We start from the raw sequence: 13,485 nt of genomic DNA, 5'->3' as shown, positions 1-13,485 counted from the left end.
GGATGGACGCCTTCAAGCTGACGTAAACCTCAAATACACCAGTAGCATGTAATATCTTTACTTCAAAAGCTTCCATCCGTACTACGTAAAATGCTCTTTATACTATGCCTTGGCTATTCCTGCAACACGCATCTGCTTCACCACTTTTCTAGAACATACCTTAAGACCTTAACACCACCACTTACCAATCGAGGGTATCCCACCAGCTTTATTTACAAACAACTTGTCCATGCAATAAACAACCTAGTCAGGGTAGAACTATTAATTCTAAAATATCATGTGTTCCAAATATTCTCATACAAAATAATCTTTTCCTCGTACAAAAATATAGACCTTGCATTTCCTATACTGACCTTATCGTCAGAAACTGAAAAAAGTATGGGTTCTAAAATAGTCCATTGCGAAATGCTCAAGACCATTTAACATGCATATCCTACTTAGAAGAACTAGATTCTCGAGTCTTCCCACCTCTATCTAAAACCAATGCCAAAAGCCCAAATGCAAAGATTTTTGATACCAGCTTGATCTTTTAGCTAGAGAACAAACAAAATAAATATTCTTTCTGCTATTCTTCCAATCTCATCTACTTCCTAAAACAGCATTCTATATCGGGAAAAAATACTTATTCTCTGCTCTCATTCTATTTTTTTCTCCGAAGAGTAACAATGATAATAATGACAACGAAAACAGGTCCTATTATTATTATTATTATTATTATTATTATTATTATTATTATTATTATTATTATTATTATTATTATTATTATTATTATTATTATTATTATTATTATTATTACACATCCTTTAGGTAAAGCTGAAAGATAATGTAAAACTAGCTGCACGGACTCGCCGTTGCATGAGCTTCTCTGATGGTTTACTGTAAGCCAGAAGGGGATGACAATATTAGATCCCATATATTGTGGAGCTTTATGAAGACACTGAGAAAAGCTGTACGCAATAAAATTTTCCCCTTCAAAGTACTGAAAAAAAATTAATGTATTGCGTTCAGCATATTTGAAACATTGAAATAAACGTGGGGTTCATTATTTATTTGGTTAGTTTATATATATATATATATATATATATATATATATATATATATAACGCCAACAGACAAATGTAAGAGCTCCAGAAGCAATTATGTATATACAGTTTACATAATCTTATGTTCCATTATATAACATTCGACAGTAATTTCTTTTAACACTAGAAGCATGCACTTAAGTGGTTAGAGAAAGAGAAAACTTACCCATCCCAACCATAAGATTTGCTGTAAAAATAAATAGAAAATTATGCTTACTTACATAATAAAATCAAAGAAGAGTTGAATAACACACCTACACATATAAATTAATGATAATGTAAACTCTTGTACTAATTTGAAAATGACTTGAAAATTAAAGATATATATACCTAAAAATCTAATGCTTTACGTTGTAATTCAGTTAATTATGTACAGTCACGATCAAAAAAAGGGACTTTCCTTTCTTGCATTTCCTTTTTGTTACTGATTGACATCGATTTCAAGGACATTTTAAGCGCATAGTTTTCCACTTTAAACAAACCATTTTCTGTTCAATTTACAGAAAACCGTGTTGAAATTCCTCCATAATTTTGGAAGTAAATAAAAATAGACAATTTATCAATCTTCGAGTTTTTGAATATGGCCATATAATTATGTTCAAACATAATGCAATTTTTTCTCTTGCCTTTCAAAAGTCTTGTGTTGTAAGATGGAGCAGAAGAACAGAAACACGTTAAAATGCGGCAGAGAAAACATGCTACAGAGTGTGTGCTTGATTTATTTTTTTTAACATTTACAGTGTGACCCCTTTACATGTACAGTCAGAAACAATATTAAGGATGGGTTGAAGGTATAAGAAATGATATCTCCAACCTATACTTAATATTGTTTCTGACTGTACATAACACTTAAAATTAATTAAGTATGTGACTATTTCCTTAGGCATGAGTCTACAATAAAATAAGATGCATCTTTTATATCATTTGATTCTAAATTAACATTAGCTCTAACATGTAAGACAAAAAAATTGCTATTATATACACTATCTTGACAAGCAAACACCAGAAAGGAAACAAGATTTCGTAGAAACACCGAACGAATACAACCATCCAATGAATGTAAAGTGAGTATGCAGCATAAGCGGTATTATGGCGCACGGACGTGTCTATGAGGAGTTCATATAGTCACTACAGGTCGCATATATTGGATATGGGGTATGTCATAGAAGTCAGTGTCCTACAGTGCATTGTTACGTGTATCGTTAGTAACTGTTTATATGATCGTAATGTAGCTGAAACGGAACGCAAACAGCACAGTGGTATTTGCAAGCTACGGGAACGTACGTACACATCACTAAGGAATAGATTATGCTCAAGCAAACACAAATGACACGAAGACACAATTGGGCCATCGTCATGTGCATCAAGCCACAACACTTTGGAAGCACGTTGTATTCTACGATGAAATAAAGTTTTATCAGATTTTGAGTTGAATTGATTTGATTTTGAGTTGAACGCCCCTTTCAGCAGCGAGGCTATATGAGACGAGACCTACTGATTAACGTGGAATCCGAACCACATGAGCTCCCGCCGGGAATCAAACCCAGGTCTCCTACGCCAAAGGCGCGTACGCCAACCGCTTAGCCACGAAGGAGCGCATCAGTTTTTGAACTGCGGTCGACAATGGACGTAGAAGCAATTGATAAACCACAATTTTATCATTCCACAATAAAATATGGCAGTGTAAGTATTATTGTGTGGGTGCAACTTAAAAAACTCGTCGTAGTAACCTCAAACCTCAATTTTTGCTATGAACGTATCAATGTTGCGAAATATATCGAGATATTACAAGGTGGATTAGTACCCTTCTTTGAAACATGTAAACTAGCGCAGAACGCAATGTAATTCATGGATAACGTGTCGCCATATCATAGGGAAAATCTGTCCAGCCTCTGGAAGAGTCAAAATGGGGTTTAAAGTATCCTGTGGACCGCACAATCCTCAAACGTGAATCCTATAGAAAATGTTTGGCACCTTCTACAACTACATTTGCACAAACAGTACAATAACAGTTACTTGTGGCACTCTATGACGAATATTATCACCTGTCAAGCATGTAATTGATAATTTACTGAATACCGTATATGTTTGAAGCTTTACACGCTGTAAAAGGGACTCGACCAAGTATTAATTTAAGCATCAGAAGTGGTTTCTCATATGCCTTTGGTATCTAGCAATAGCCAGATACTCATTTTTCGGATGTCCGTTTACTTATGTCAAGGTAATGTATATTAAAGCAATCTAAATTACTTATACGTATGTTAAAAGACAAAAAAGGTTTGTCCTAAGTTAATGAAGAAATACTGTTCTCTCCATATAAGTGTGTCTACTCCAACCATGAAACTGGTAATACACTTGTTTGTATTTCATTCCTATATACTCAACGTATTTGCAAAGCAACTTTTTCTGCCTTTTTGAGAGGGGCAGTGAAACAATTAGATAAAAGTTCTAAAAATGTAAGCCTTTTATTTATATAAGAAAAAAGCATGGAAGTCGAGAGGAGGAGATCGAAAGGTCCCCTGAAGTTCTAGTTATTTTTATCTTAAAATAATGAAAAAGCAGTTCATGGTAAGACTAAAATTTTTTAGTGGGGAATGGAGGGTGAGGGGGAATGCATTGTTGATAAAAGACTGGGGGTGACGTGCAATTAAAATTTGCATTGCCGCCCTCAGTCTCTTCTCGAGTAGGGTGTGATCATATTTCTCACATCATATTTCTCAAGTAGGGTGTGATAGACATGAAGAAGTGCAGGGAATTGTTAACAGGCAGACGGCTGCGCGGCAAACTCCATTGGTGATCCGTTAAAAAAAAAGTCAAACTTCAATATACATATTATGTACACAGTGGCAATCAAACTCCTTCACGAGGTGTACACCGTAATAGTGCTGGTTTAAATAACAAAAAAGTAGTGCTTCTTTTTTAAGCTGACGGAGTATGTTTCCTGACGAGACTTTCATTTGATGATTTTAACCATTAAAATTTATTTTAAAAAACACCATGAATACGTTAGTAATAGTATTAATATATTTTCAAAAAAAAAAAAAAAAAAATCCTAAAATTATGAATTTCATTAAGAGATACATACCACTAGCAGGCTCTATGTAATCAACGGTATAACCGTCAAGTTGCATCATTTCGGAAGGTTCAGACTTCTTTTCTTTGTAGCTACACATGGCAAATGTGTATTGAGAAACTTGAACTAATACATAGTACCTTTTCTTCCACTTTTTCCAAACAGCTTTTCCTAGCGCATAGAGATACCTACAAAACGAAATTAAAATTCGTCAAATACGATTATAGTTTACAAAGTTTAAAAGACATATGGAATTTAGTAGGTAAGCTCAAACTGGGAACTTATATTAAAACAGAATTGTCCTAAGAACTACAATGTACAGAAAATTAACACAAAAATTAAAGTAACAACGTCTTAGCATAAATCATTAAACACAATCATGATACAGTAAGAACCAGAAGATTCAGTAAATCTTGGGTTTTATGATTCACAAGAAGAGGAAGTAGTTAAAAGCTTAACTTTAAACTGACTATATTAAGTATTAAATACAGATTTATTACATAGGAAAGAAAAGTGTTGGAAACTTAACAGTCCGTTACTGACTCAAGGGTAAAAGGACTAATGGAATCGTAAATTACAGTAAATATTGGATGGTGCATTAAATAAGGAAACCCAGTTTTGAATGAAATGTAGGAGTCAAAGTGTTAGGGAAAGAAATCAGTAGACGTACACAAATATTGTTGAATAATCTGGAATAAATTTTACATTGAATTAAGATAGGGATAGTTTAGCAATATGCAATGACACAAACAAATCCATTCAACAACGTATACAAAAATCTATTCTGAAAAGTACACTATTTATGAGCAATTGAAATGTGTACTGTCGAATAACTCTCTATGATACATTTTCTAATGTTCACAGAAACTAAATAAATATCTTCTTTTTCGCGAAATGAATACGAAGTGTGGTCTAATAATATACAGGATGCCGCATTATGATTATTATTATTATTATTTTTTTTTTATCGTTTCAGGTGGAAAGAGAATAAACTTTTGCATTGCAACAGTAGCAGAATTATAGTTTGGAGAAACAATTAAATAACCAAAGAAAGTCTAATTTACGACGTCGTCGCTAAATTGCTAGTTTTGCAAAGGTGGCTAACAAGTGGAGACTTACAATGGAGCAGCGATTATCAATCGTGTTTTTTTTTTCTTCTTCACGAAACAAAGAGTTTTGTTGTGGCTCAAGAGCGTTCTCGAGAACAATTTCAGTTCCGGTGAGCCCCCTTCAACAAAACAATCTACAGACTATATTAAAAATTTTTTCTTGAAGGGTCAATATTGGAACCGGATCGTCCTCGACGGAAGACTGCATATTCACCGCAGTATATCGAAGCGGAAGAGTTCCAATAGAGAGGAGTCTCAGGAAATTGGCTAGAAATGCAGCAATGCAAGTGGAAATATCCAGACGTTCTGTTCAACAGATTCTGAAAACTGATCTTCATATGTATTCGTACAAGCTGATCTTTCTGCAGGAATTCACACACGACAACAAGCAGCAGAGACTAATGTTAGTTTGTTGGTCTGAGGGTAAGCGACAAACTATTAACAACATTTGGCTTTCTGGTGAAGAACACTTTCATTTGGATTGTTTGGATACCAAAGAAAACGTGCGTTTTTGTGCTAACGACAAGCCGCGATTCCTTAATGGAAAACGACATCATGTTTTGAGGATTACAGTGTGGGTCGCAGTTTACAGCCATGGATTGATTGGACCTTCTTTCTTCAAAGAAACGGTAAACAGTGAGCAGTACTTGATCATGGTACGCAATAAATTTGGAATACAGCTGTTTGCTACTGCTTTGTCCATCAACACACAGTGATTTATGCGGAATAGTGCAAGTGCAAACTGCAAACATTATGTTTGCTTTCTTCCGCGAGATCTTCAATATGTAGATAATTTGAGATAGGTTTCCAGACCAGTTTCATAGCGGACAATCTTGATCACACATCTAAACCCATGTGACTATTTTCTGTGAGGGTACCTATTTCAGAAGAAAAGATTTTTCTGAAATGTTCCTAGCTCAGAAGACTAATTGTTCAGGAGTGCAGTGAAATTATGGAAAATATGCGCATCGGATGACCAATAACATTAATATTCGTTTAAATGAAATTCAAAATCAAGATGCCGATCACATTGAACATGTACTGCGTTAGAACATTTCTCCACAGTGCACTCTTTGTTTTAATATATTTATTGCAACATTCTTTTGAAAGTTTTATTAAAAAAGCAAGTTGCGGATAACTTCGTGCTCTAACCTGTATTTGTCTTTGTTGTATGGATTTTGACTTTAAGCTGAAATAAGGAATGGCTCGTTGATGTGTGGGATGTAAATAGAACAAAACAAAAGTATTGCTCTCGTTTATGTAAGGGAAAAGGAATGGAATTTTCATTTACAGATTTAGACAAAGATATGGTACGAAAAACAAAAGGAGAGGGAGAGAGATGTAACAAACACGATAAATAGTAGTTCATCATGTCTAGAATAAGTTACACAAAATGAACATACCAAGAACAATCTCCGAAGTTGAAGTCTAAAACTATGTTCAAACCTGAATATTTTCACCAATAAATTTGTTTGAATCTGCTAAAGCGAAAGGATTACTTAAGGTAAATGTGAACGCAAAGGTATAGATGGAACTAAACGAAATCCTTTACATTCATATTTATCTTCAGGTCCAGAAATACTTCAGAGAAAGTTCAAACAGAAAAGGTTCTTTTCTTTTAACACAGAGAGGAACTACCGAGTGTTCAGAAAGTAACTATGCAGTGTCATGTTGTGGTGTGCTAAGTGATGATTGATATGATTGTGAATTAGTAACACATTTTCCATTGTTTAACATATTTGAACCATATTTGAATCCTATTTGACCAGGTATTTGTATTTGTTCACAGGTCTGGTTTGTTTGAAGACCAACGTCTTGTGTGACATCATTTTGATCCAGGCCATGCATATTTGCTTTGAATAGTTACTTTCTGAACACCCTGTATGTTTTATTTATAACAATAAGAAAAGGACCACTTTCTAAAAATACTGTATGTAGCCGTAGAAATACATCTATCAGATGATAGTATTAATTCATTATTTTTTCCTTCATTTGATTTTTTAAAAAAATCAATCACAACCACAGAGAGAGTATATACAGGGTGTTACAAAAATGTGTCACAATATGTTGGGAACAGATTCCTCACATTAAAATAAGAGAAAAGTTCATTTGGACCTGTGCTCAAAAGTGGATACTTTCGGAGTTACAGGGTACCGAAAATGTGAAACAAGTGAAGGTTAAAAGTTCATAGCTCCACTACTAGGGGACCTGTCGTAGTCGGATCAATACATCACTGAGGAACTGGTATATGAACTATCCAAATATCCGTGTTTAAGAATACTCCAGTACTTGGGCATCAATTTTTAGAGGTAGGTTGAGAGTGATCAAGTATTCCCAAACAGCCTCTCTAAAAATTATTGTGCAAGTACCGGAGGTTCTGAAAGATGGATATTTGGATAGTTCACATACTAGTTTCTCAGTGATGTCTCGAGTCAACTACGATAGGTCCTATAGTAGTGGAACTATGGACCTTTAAACTTCATTTTTTCACGTTTTCGGCACTCTGTAACTACGAAACTATGCACTTCTGACTACAGGTCCATATTAACTTTTTTTCTTATGTTGATGTGAGGAATCTATTCCCAAAATATTGTGACACATTTTTGTAACACCTTGTATATATCGTACACAATCTACAGAACTCATCCGATTTAGACCAAACTTGACATCTTGGAGAAGACATGGAGGAGACCTTTATTTGCTTTGTACCTTGTAAGGCTATTGGCTATTGGTTTTAAAACATGAAAAAGTAATGCTATACACTAAAATATCTATACGGAAATAATTTGCAGCTGTAACTTTAAGATTTTAATTAAATTGCATGTTATTGATATTTATGATTCGCACACAAATAAATGCAGTACTGACAGCGTCATGAGTACAGTCTAACTATACAACTTACATGTTTTATTTCAATTAAACACAGATACTGTAATAGAAGTATTAACGAGATTTTTCAGATATAGATTCTATCTACACTATCTTAAATTTAATTGTACGCTCAGAGAAACTTGTGTATGTTCCAATACCATGTTCGTTTTATAGTAGCATTTTGAAATTCAACTTATAGGACAGTAGCACTTTGAATTTTGATATTGTTATGAAAATGATTATAACATTTCACAATAAATAAAAAGATAATAAATATTCACCTTAACACAAAACATGAAAGATATAATTAAGGAAACTAAAGAAGCTATAATATCACTTTGCCACATCACAGCGAAGAAATATCACGCGATCTGTTTCCGCCAACAGGTATCAGTTGCAAAGTAAGTATGAAGAGAAAATGTTCTTAACTCGTCGACGACACAGAAGCGTTAATGTATAGTTTTGTGTGCTTACAACTGTTACAAATGCCTCTCTTTTGTCAAACACTTAACAATAACTAAGATAGGAAGACAGACACAAACATCACTTAAGGAACTTTCTTCTGTGCACATATTTTAAGGAGGAAGTAGATGATAGAATGCATCTCGTCAGCGTTCCCACATCTCAACAACATAAGAACTAATTTTATTCAAATACGTATTTCAGATATAGTAATTAACATAAACAACTTACTTCATGTAACTTACAATCATTTCCAAGCGTAATACTTCTCGAATAGACTTGAGCATCTTAGAAACTAACGAATGGTACTATTTCTATTTTTTTCGTCATGTTATTAATTTCAGATTACGAACAATCTTCCATACTTATAGACATATGTCAGCTCCCTCGCAGTTATATGGTTAGCGTATTCGTCTTCGACGTGGGAGATCCAGGTTCGATTCCCGGTGGGAGCTCATGTGACTCCGATCTCATCTTAAGAGGCCTAATCACTTCCAAATTAAAATACCGCTAATTTTACAGTAATTATGCGATATCTTTAAATAGATAAAAGATAATCGAAATGTGGAACAAGAGAGTGCTAGACAATATTACTTTGCATGAGGTACCGTTATCACGAGTCACCTAGTAGCTTTCCGTTTGCAGCCATTTAGAAACGCGAAAATAAATGCCGATTTTCTAAATGGCTCGAAATCGAAAGCAGATAAGTGAGTCGTGATAACGGTATCTTATGTAAAATAATATTGTCTGGTGAGTTCTTGTTCTACATTTCGATTATCTTTTATCTATTTGAAGATATCACATAAGTACTGTAAAATTAGCGGTATTTTAATTTCGCCGTGATAGGGCCTCTTAAGCTGTAGGTCCACGTCGCATATAGTCTAGGTGCTGAGGTAAACTCCAAGTCAACCAACTTATAGGTGTGTGGTGATATGAAGCTAAATCTCTCAACACCATAACGAGACTATCGATCTCTTTATCTGTGAGGTCATTAAACGTTGCTTCTGGCGCGTATTATAGTTATCGTTAAATTGATATAGTTTCAGTCAAATCACTACTAAACATATACATTTCTTCATGTGCTTAACACTTATGCAGTCAGTATTCCGCTTTTCAATAACTATCTTGGTTCAGAATTATATTTACATAATAAGTAATGGTAACATATTAAAAAAAGTAATAAATTTTATACTTATTCTATAACAAAAAAAAAAAAAAAAAAAAAGAAAAAAGAAAATTTCACCTCACTCATATCACATACGTCCACCACACTAGTTGAGGGTTAAGCGGTAACTACACAGTTCACTGAAGATATTTCTTTACATTTTTAATCACAAGACAATATAGAATAAGCTTTACTAGTCTCTTAGCTAGAAACGATTGAAAAACTCCAGTTATGTATATTTCGTAACCACAGAAGCTATGAAGAATTAACGGATTTTATTTCTTCAGCTTAAGGTTTAAAAAGTGCCTTGTGTTACTTTTGTTTCCATTATTCAGGAAATATAATTGTTCATGTTTGTGTTGAAATAAATAATACGATTATAATAATTGCTATTATTAAAGTGCATTTGGCTCTTTCTTAACACTCTACAGAAAACATACTTCAACAGTCTAACAGAGATTAATATTTCTTCTTGGATATATACCTGAAATAAATATTTTTTTGCTCAGTATTTAAAAACTATTATTAGTATATAGCACCGTAGACAGAAAAAATATTTACATTAACTTGTTATTATCAATTAACTAGTAAAATAACACAGTAGCTTAATGGAGTGTACTTTTCCTAGGTTATTTGTGATGTGGATTGTAACAGAGATTTAATTCTTAGATTTAATACTCTTCAGAATGAGTATACTTTCCATCTTTTCATAAAATATTCATGAACACAGAAGTTGTGATAAAATTAATTTATGGATACAAGAATACTTATATTAATGTGAATATTTTACACATAAAGAAACTTACTTTTGGAATTACCATTGTAAACGCTGTCAATAAATAACGTTTCATAATTTAAAAGAGTATTCGAAGATACAAAAGACATTGAAGAGAAACTGATAAATTGCAGCTATTCTCGATAAAATAAAATATATCATCACAATAACTGTAAACGAAAATAATATTTATTACGTTGTTCATCTTATGTATTTACTTCTTTAGCAAAGAAGTGCATTATCTTAAAATCTTATGGTAATTTGACTAAATTTTCAAAAAAATTACCATTTTTAATTTGATCTGAAAATTTTAAGTTTGGAAATTATATAACCACAACTTTTCAATAGAAAAGACTTTCAGTGCACAGCAAAGAAAATTGTACACACATTTTCTTTTCTTTTTTTATTTAATATATTTAGGTGGCTTGTCGTATATTTTAGGTGACTTTTTCATACTTTGTTGTCCTGTTCCTGGTGAATGGCTTCAAATTTCTTAGCTTCTTGTTTCTTTCGGGAGCACAAACTTCATATAATCAAAGATAATGGAATTCTTGTACTACACTTTTAAAGTCATTGTATCAAGTATATTAAATACAACATTATTTGAAGAACATTTGAAAAACACCACCAATCTCTTTATGTTTGATAAGGACAAGCTTTAATAATTTGCAAGATTATTCATTTCAAGCAAGTCATAGGTTTGTTGTTATTGTGTTGTGATTATTTTTATCTAACTTCATAATATATCTTCAGTACTTTCATATAACTTGCTAAAGGTATATATATATATATATATACAAGTTTTCTTCCAGATACTCCCTCCTTGGTAAGAGATCATGTTCGTATCATGTCATACAGTTTACTACAAATGGATGAATTGTTACTCATTCCAACTTACTTTGGATTATAAACTTAGAATGTAATTACCACAATCAGTCTAGTTTACTATGCATCTGCTTGTAAGAGTATTCAATATTGTGGTTAAGGAAAGAATTTAGTTCTTCAAATGACGACGTTCATTAAATATGAGTCTAGCCTCTGAATTGTCCTTTCGGCATCAAGATATAAGTTTTTTCTACTTTAAAGTCTTGATTAGCTGACAATGCAATATCCTCAAATCATTCTCCAAAACCATCGATCACTTTCCATACATCCACATGGGTCTCCTTATATGATTTCTGTGCTTCTGTTGTTCAAACTCAGGAGCTAGCTACTTGAAAAAACATCAATGGCGCAAACGAAACTGTGATAAAAACATTCAAAATATTTACAAGTATCTCAAGGACACAAACGAATAAAAGTAATTATTTGTGAGAACACGAATATCACGTTATACTGAAATATCTCTACGTGGTTATAGGAAAGTTCTTACCCACAGTGTTTCATATTCAAAGGCTTGTCCATTCTGCATGCTATTTTTATCCTTAAATCTTGATCCTGAGCATTTTTGGGAACTGTCATTCTATGCCATTCTGGTGCCTGAAAATGAATATTTGATCTCTGTAGTGGTATACTAGGTGCATCACCAGATCATTAGAAAGCAAACAAGAGATATAAGACTGTTTTATTGGTTATTTTATTCGTTTTCTTGTAACGTAACTTTAAGATAGTTTAGATTTGATGGTGCATTTTACATCCCCTCTGACTATTTTATTCAATTAAAATGTGTGAATAATGACGTTTCACCCTGAAAATAATTTCAGTTTAATGTACAAAATAGCATTTTCTGCCCTTTGGTTTTGAAATGATACTTATAAAGTTACTGTTAAAAACGTTATTGTTTCTGTATTTATTGAGAAATTAATTTTTGATTTTCAATATTGAAAATTATAGTAACAAAGCTAATGATCATGTGATGAGATGAACCTTCTAATTGTAATTGTGTTTTATTTGAGAGAAAATTCCCCAAAGGCCTGCCTCGAAGGTGAGTATTGCAAGATTTGAATAAAAATAAATAACAACAATGTATAAAACCAGGAAGCAAAGAAACTGCATGCGACATGCGTAAATGTAATTCAGAGATCACAAATTTTCTCTAGAACCATTTTTAAATGACAATACAGAACATGCTGAGAACAACATGCATGCAGAAAGACATGAACGAAACTCCTCTAATAATGACACTCATGATTTTTCTGCCGTCTATTACGAATAAGATCTTTATTTTCTACTTACCTTACTCAAGCAGAATCAGTAGATACATAAAATAAATCTAATTCGAATTCTTCAATATCTCGAATAAATTCATAATAAGGCGTGTATGTGTATTTGACTTTCTTTCATTATTACATGTCAGACGACTACTTGCCTCAATAATTATATTTCATTTAAAGGCCTATGTTTCATTTGTGAGTGATCCATGACAGTTTAAACATTTTGATCCATGATATGCATGAACGCTTGTTTCCTTCACACTGACAAATAGCAAGAGATTTTCCTGATACTATTATATATATAGATAGATAGGGTGAAGTTCTTAATTCATATCAATCCCTTTATTTGGCTGATATTACACAGACTCTTGAAACAAAAACCACCATGTTTAAATCTTACGTGTCAAATTTAGTTGTTGAATTTTGAACTTTTATGTCAGATCGCAAGTGGTTTTATTCAGGCCGGAACTCAAATCTTTTTTAATAGAATGTGGTTGATATATTTCAAATTTGGAACGTTTGTAAGAAAATAAGGAAGTTTTATTTCAAACACTTTTTCTGACAGTGTCTCGTTTGTCCCTGAAATAGCATAAAAAGTGTGATGAAAAGAGTTTTACGTAAGGGATTACATTTCAGTGTCATTTTGAGATCAAAGAAGACACTGTGGAGAAAACTTTGAAACAGAAGTGTCTATTTTTTTTTCCCTAGATCCCGAGACTGGGTAAAAAAAATTACCACATTGCATTTATTAAATTCGAGTTCCACTCTGAATAGACTACTTCTGAAGTTGAAAAT

At 32.9% G+C, this 13,485-nt stretch overlaps 1 protein-coding gene across 8 annotated transcripts in view; it reads right to left on the bottom strand.

Annotated features, from left to right (window-relative positions):
- Cadps (calcium-dependent secretion activator 1) overlaps window positions 1-13,485 on the bottom strand; it is a 794,056-nt gene that overhangs the window by 100,161 nt on the left and 680,410 nt on the right. For 7 of the 8 annotated variants that reach the window (XM_081761521.1, XM_081761520.1, XM_081761523.1 and 4 more), the window contains 3 exons: window positions 11,910-12,016; window positions 4,168-4,343; window positions 1,249-1,269 (listed from right to left, as the gene is read on the bottom strand). In XM_081761521.1, the coding sequence (XP_081617647.1) occupies window positions 1,249-1,269; window positions 4,168-4,343; window positions 11,910-12,016 (304 nt within the window). The remainder of the gene's footprint in view (window positions 1-1,248; window positions 1,270-4,167; window positions 4,344-11,909; window positions 12,017-13,485) is intronic. The other variant, XM_081761522.1, reaches the window with a different exon arrangement.

The sequence above is a fragment of the Thermobia domestica genome, chromosome 6, assembly GCF_964235325.1.
Source record: "Thermobia domestica chromosome 6, izTheDome1.hap1.1, whole genome shotgun sequence".
In the NCBI taxonomy this organism is placed as follows: Eukaryota; Metazoa; Arthropoda; class Insecta; order Zygentoma; family Lepismatidae; genus Thermobia; species Thermobia domestica.
Note: the sequence above shows the minus strand (reverse complement) of the source record. Positions and strands in the feature narration are given on the sequence as shown.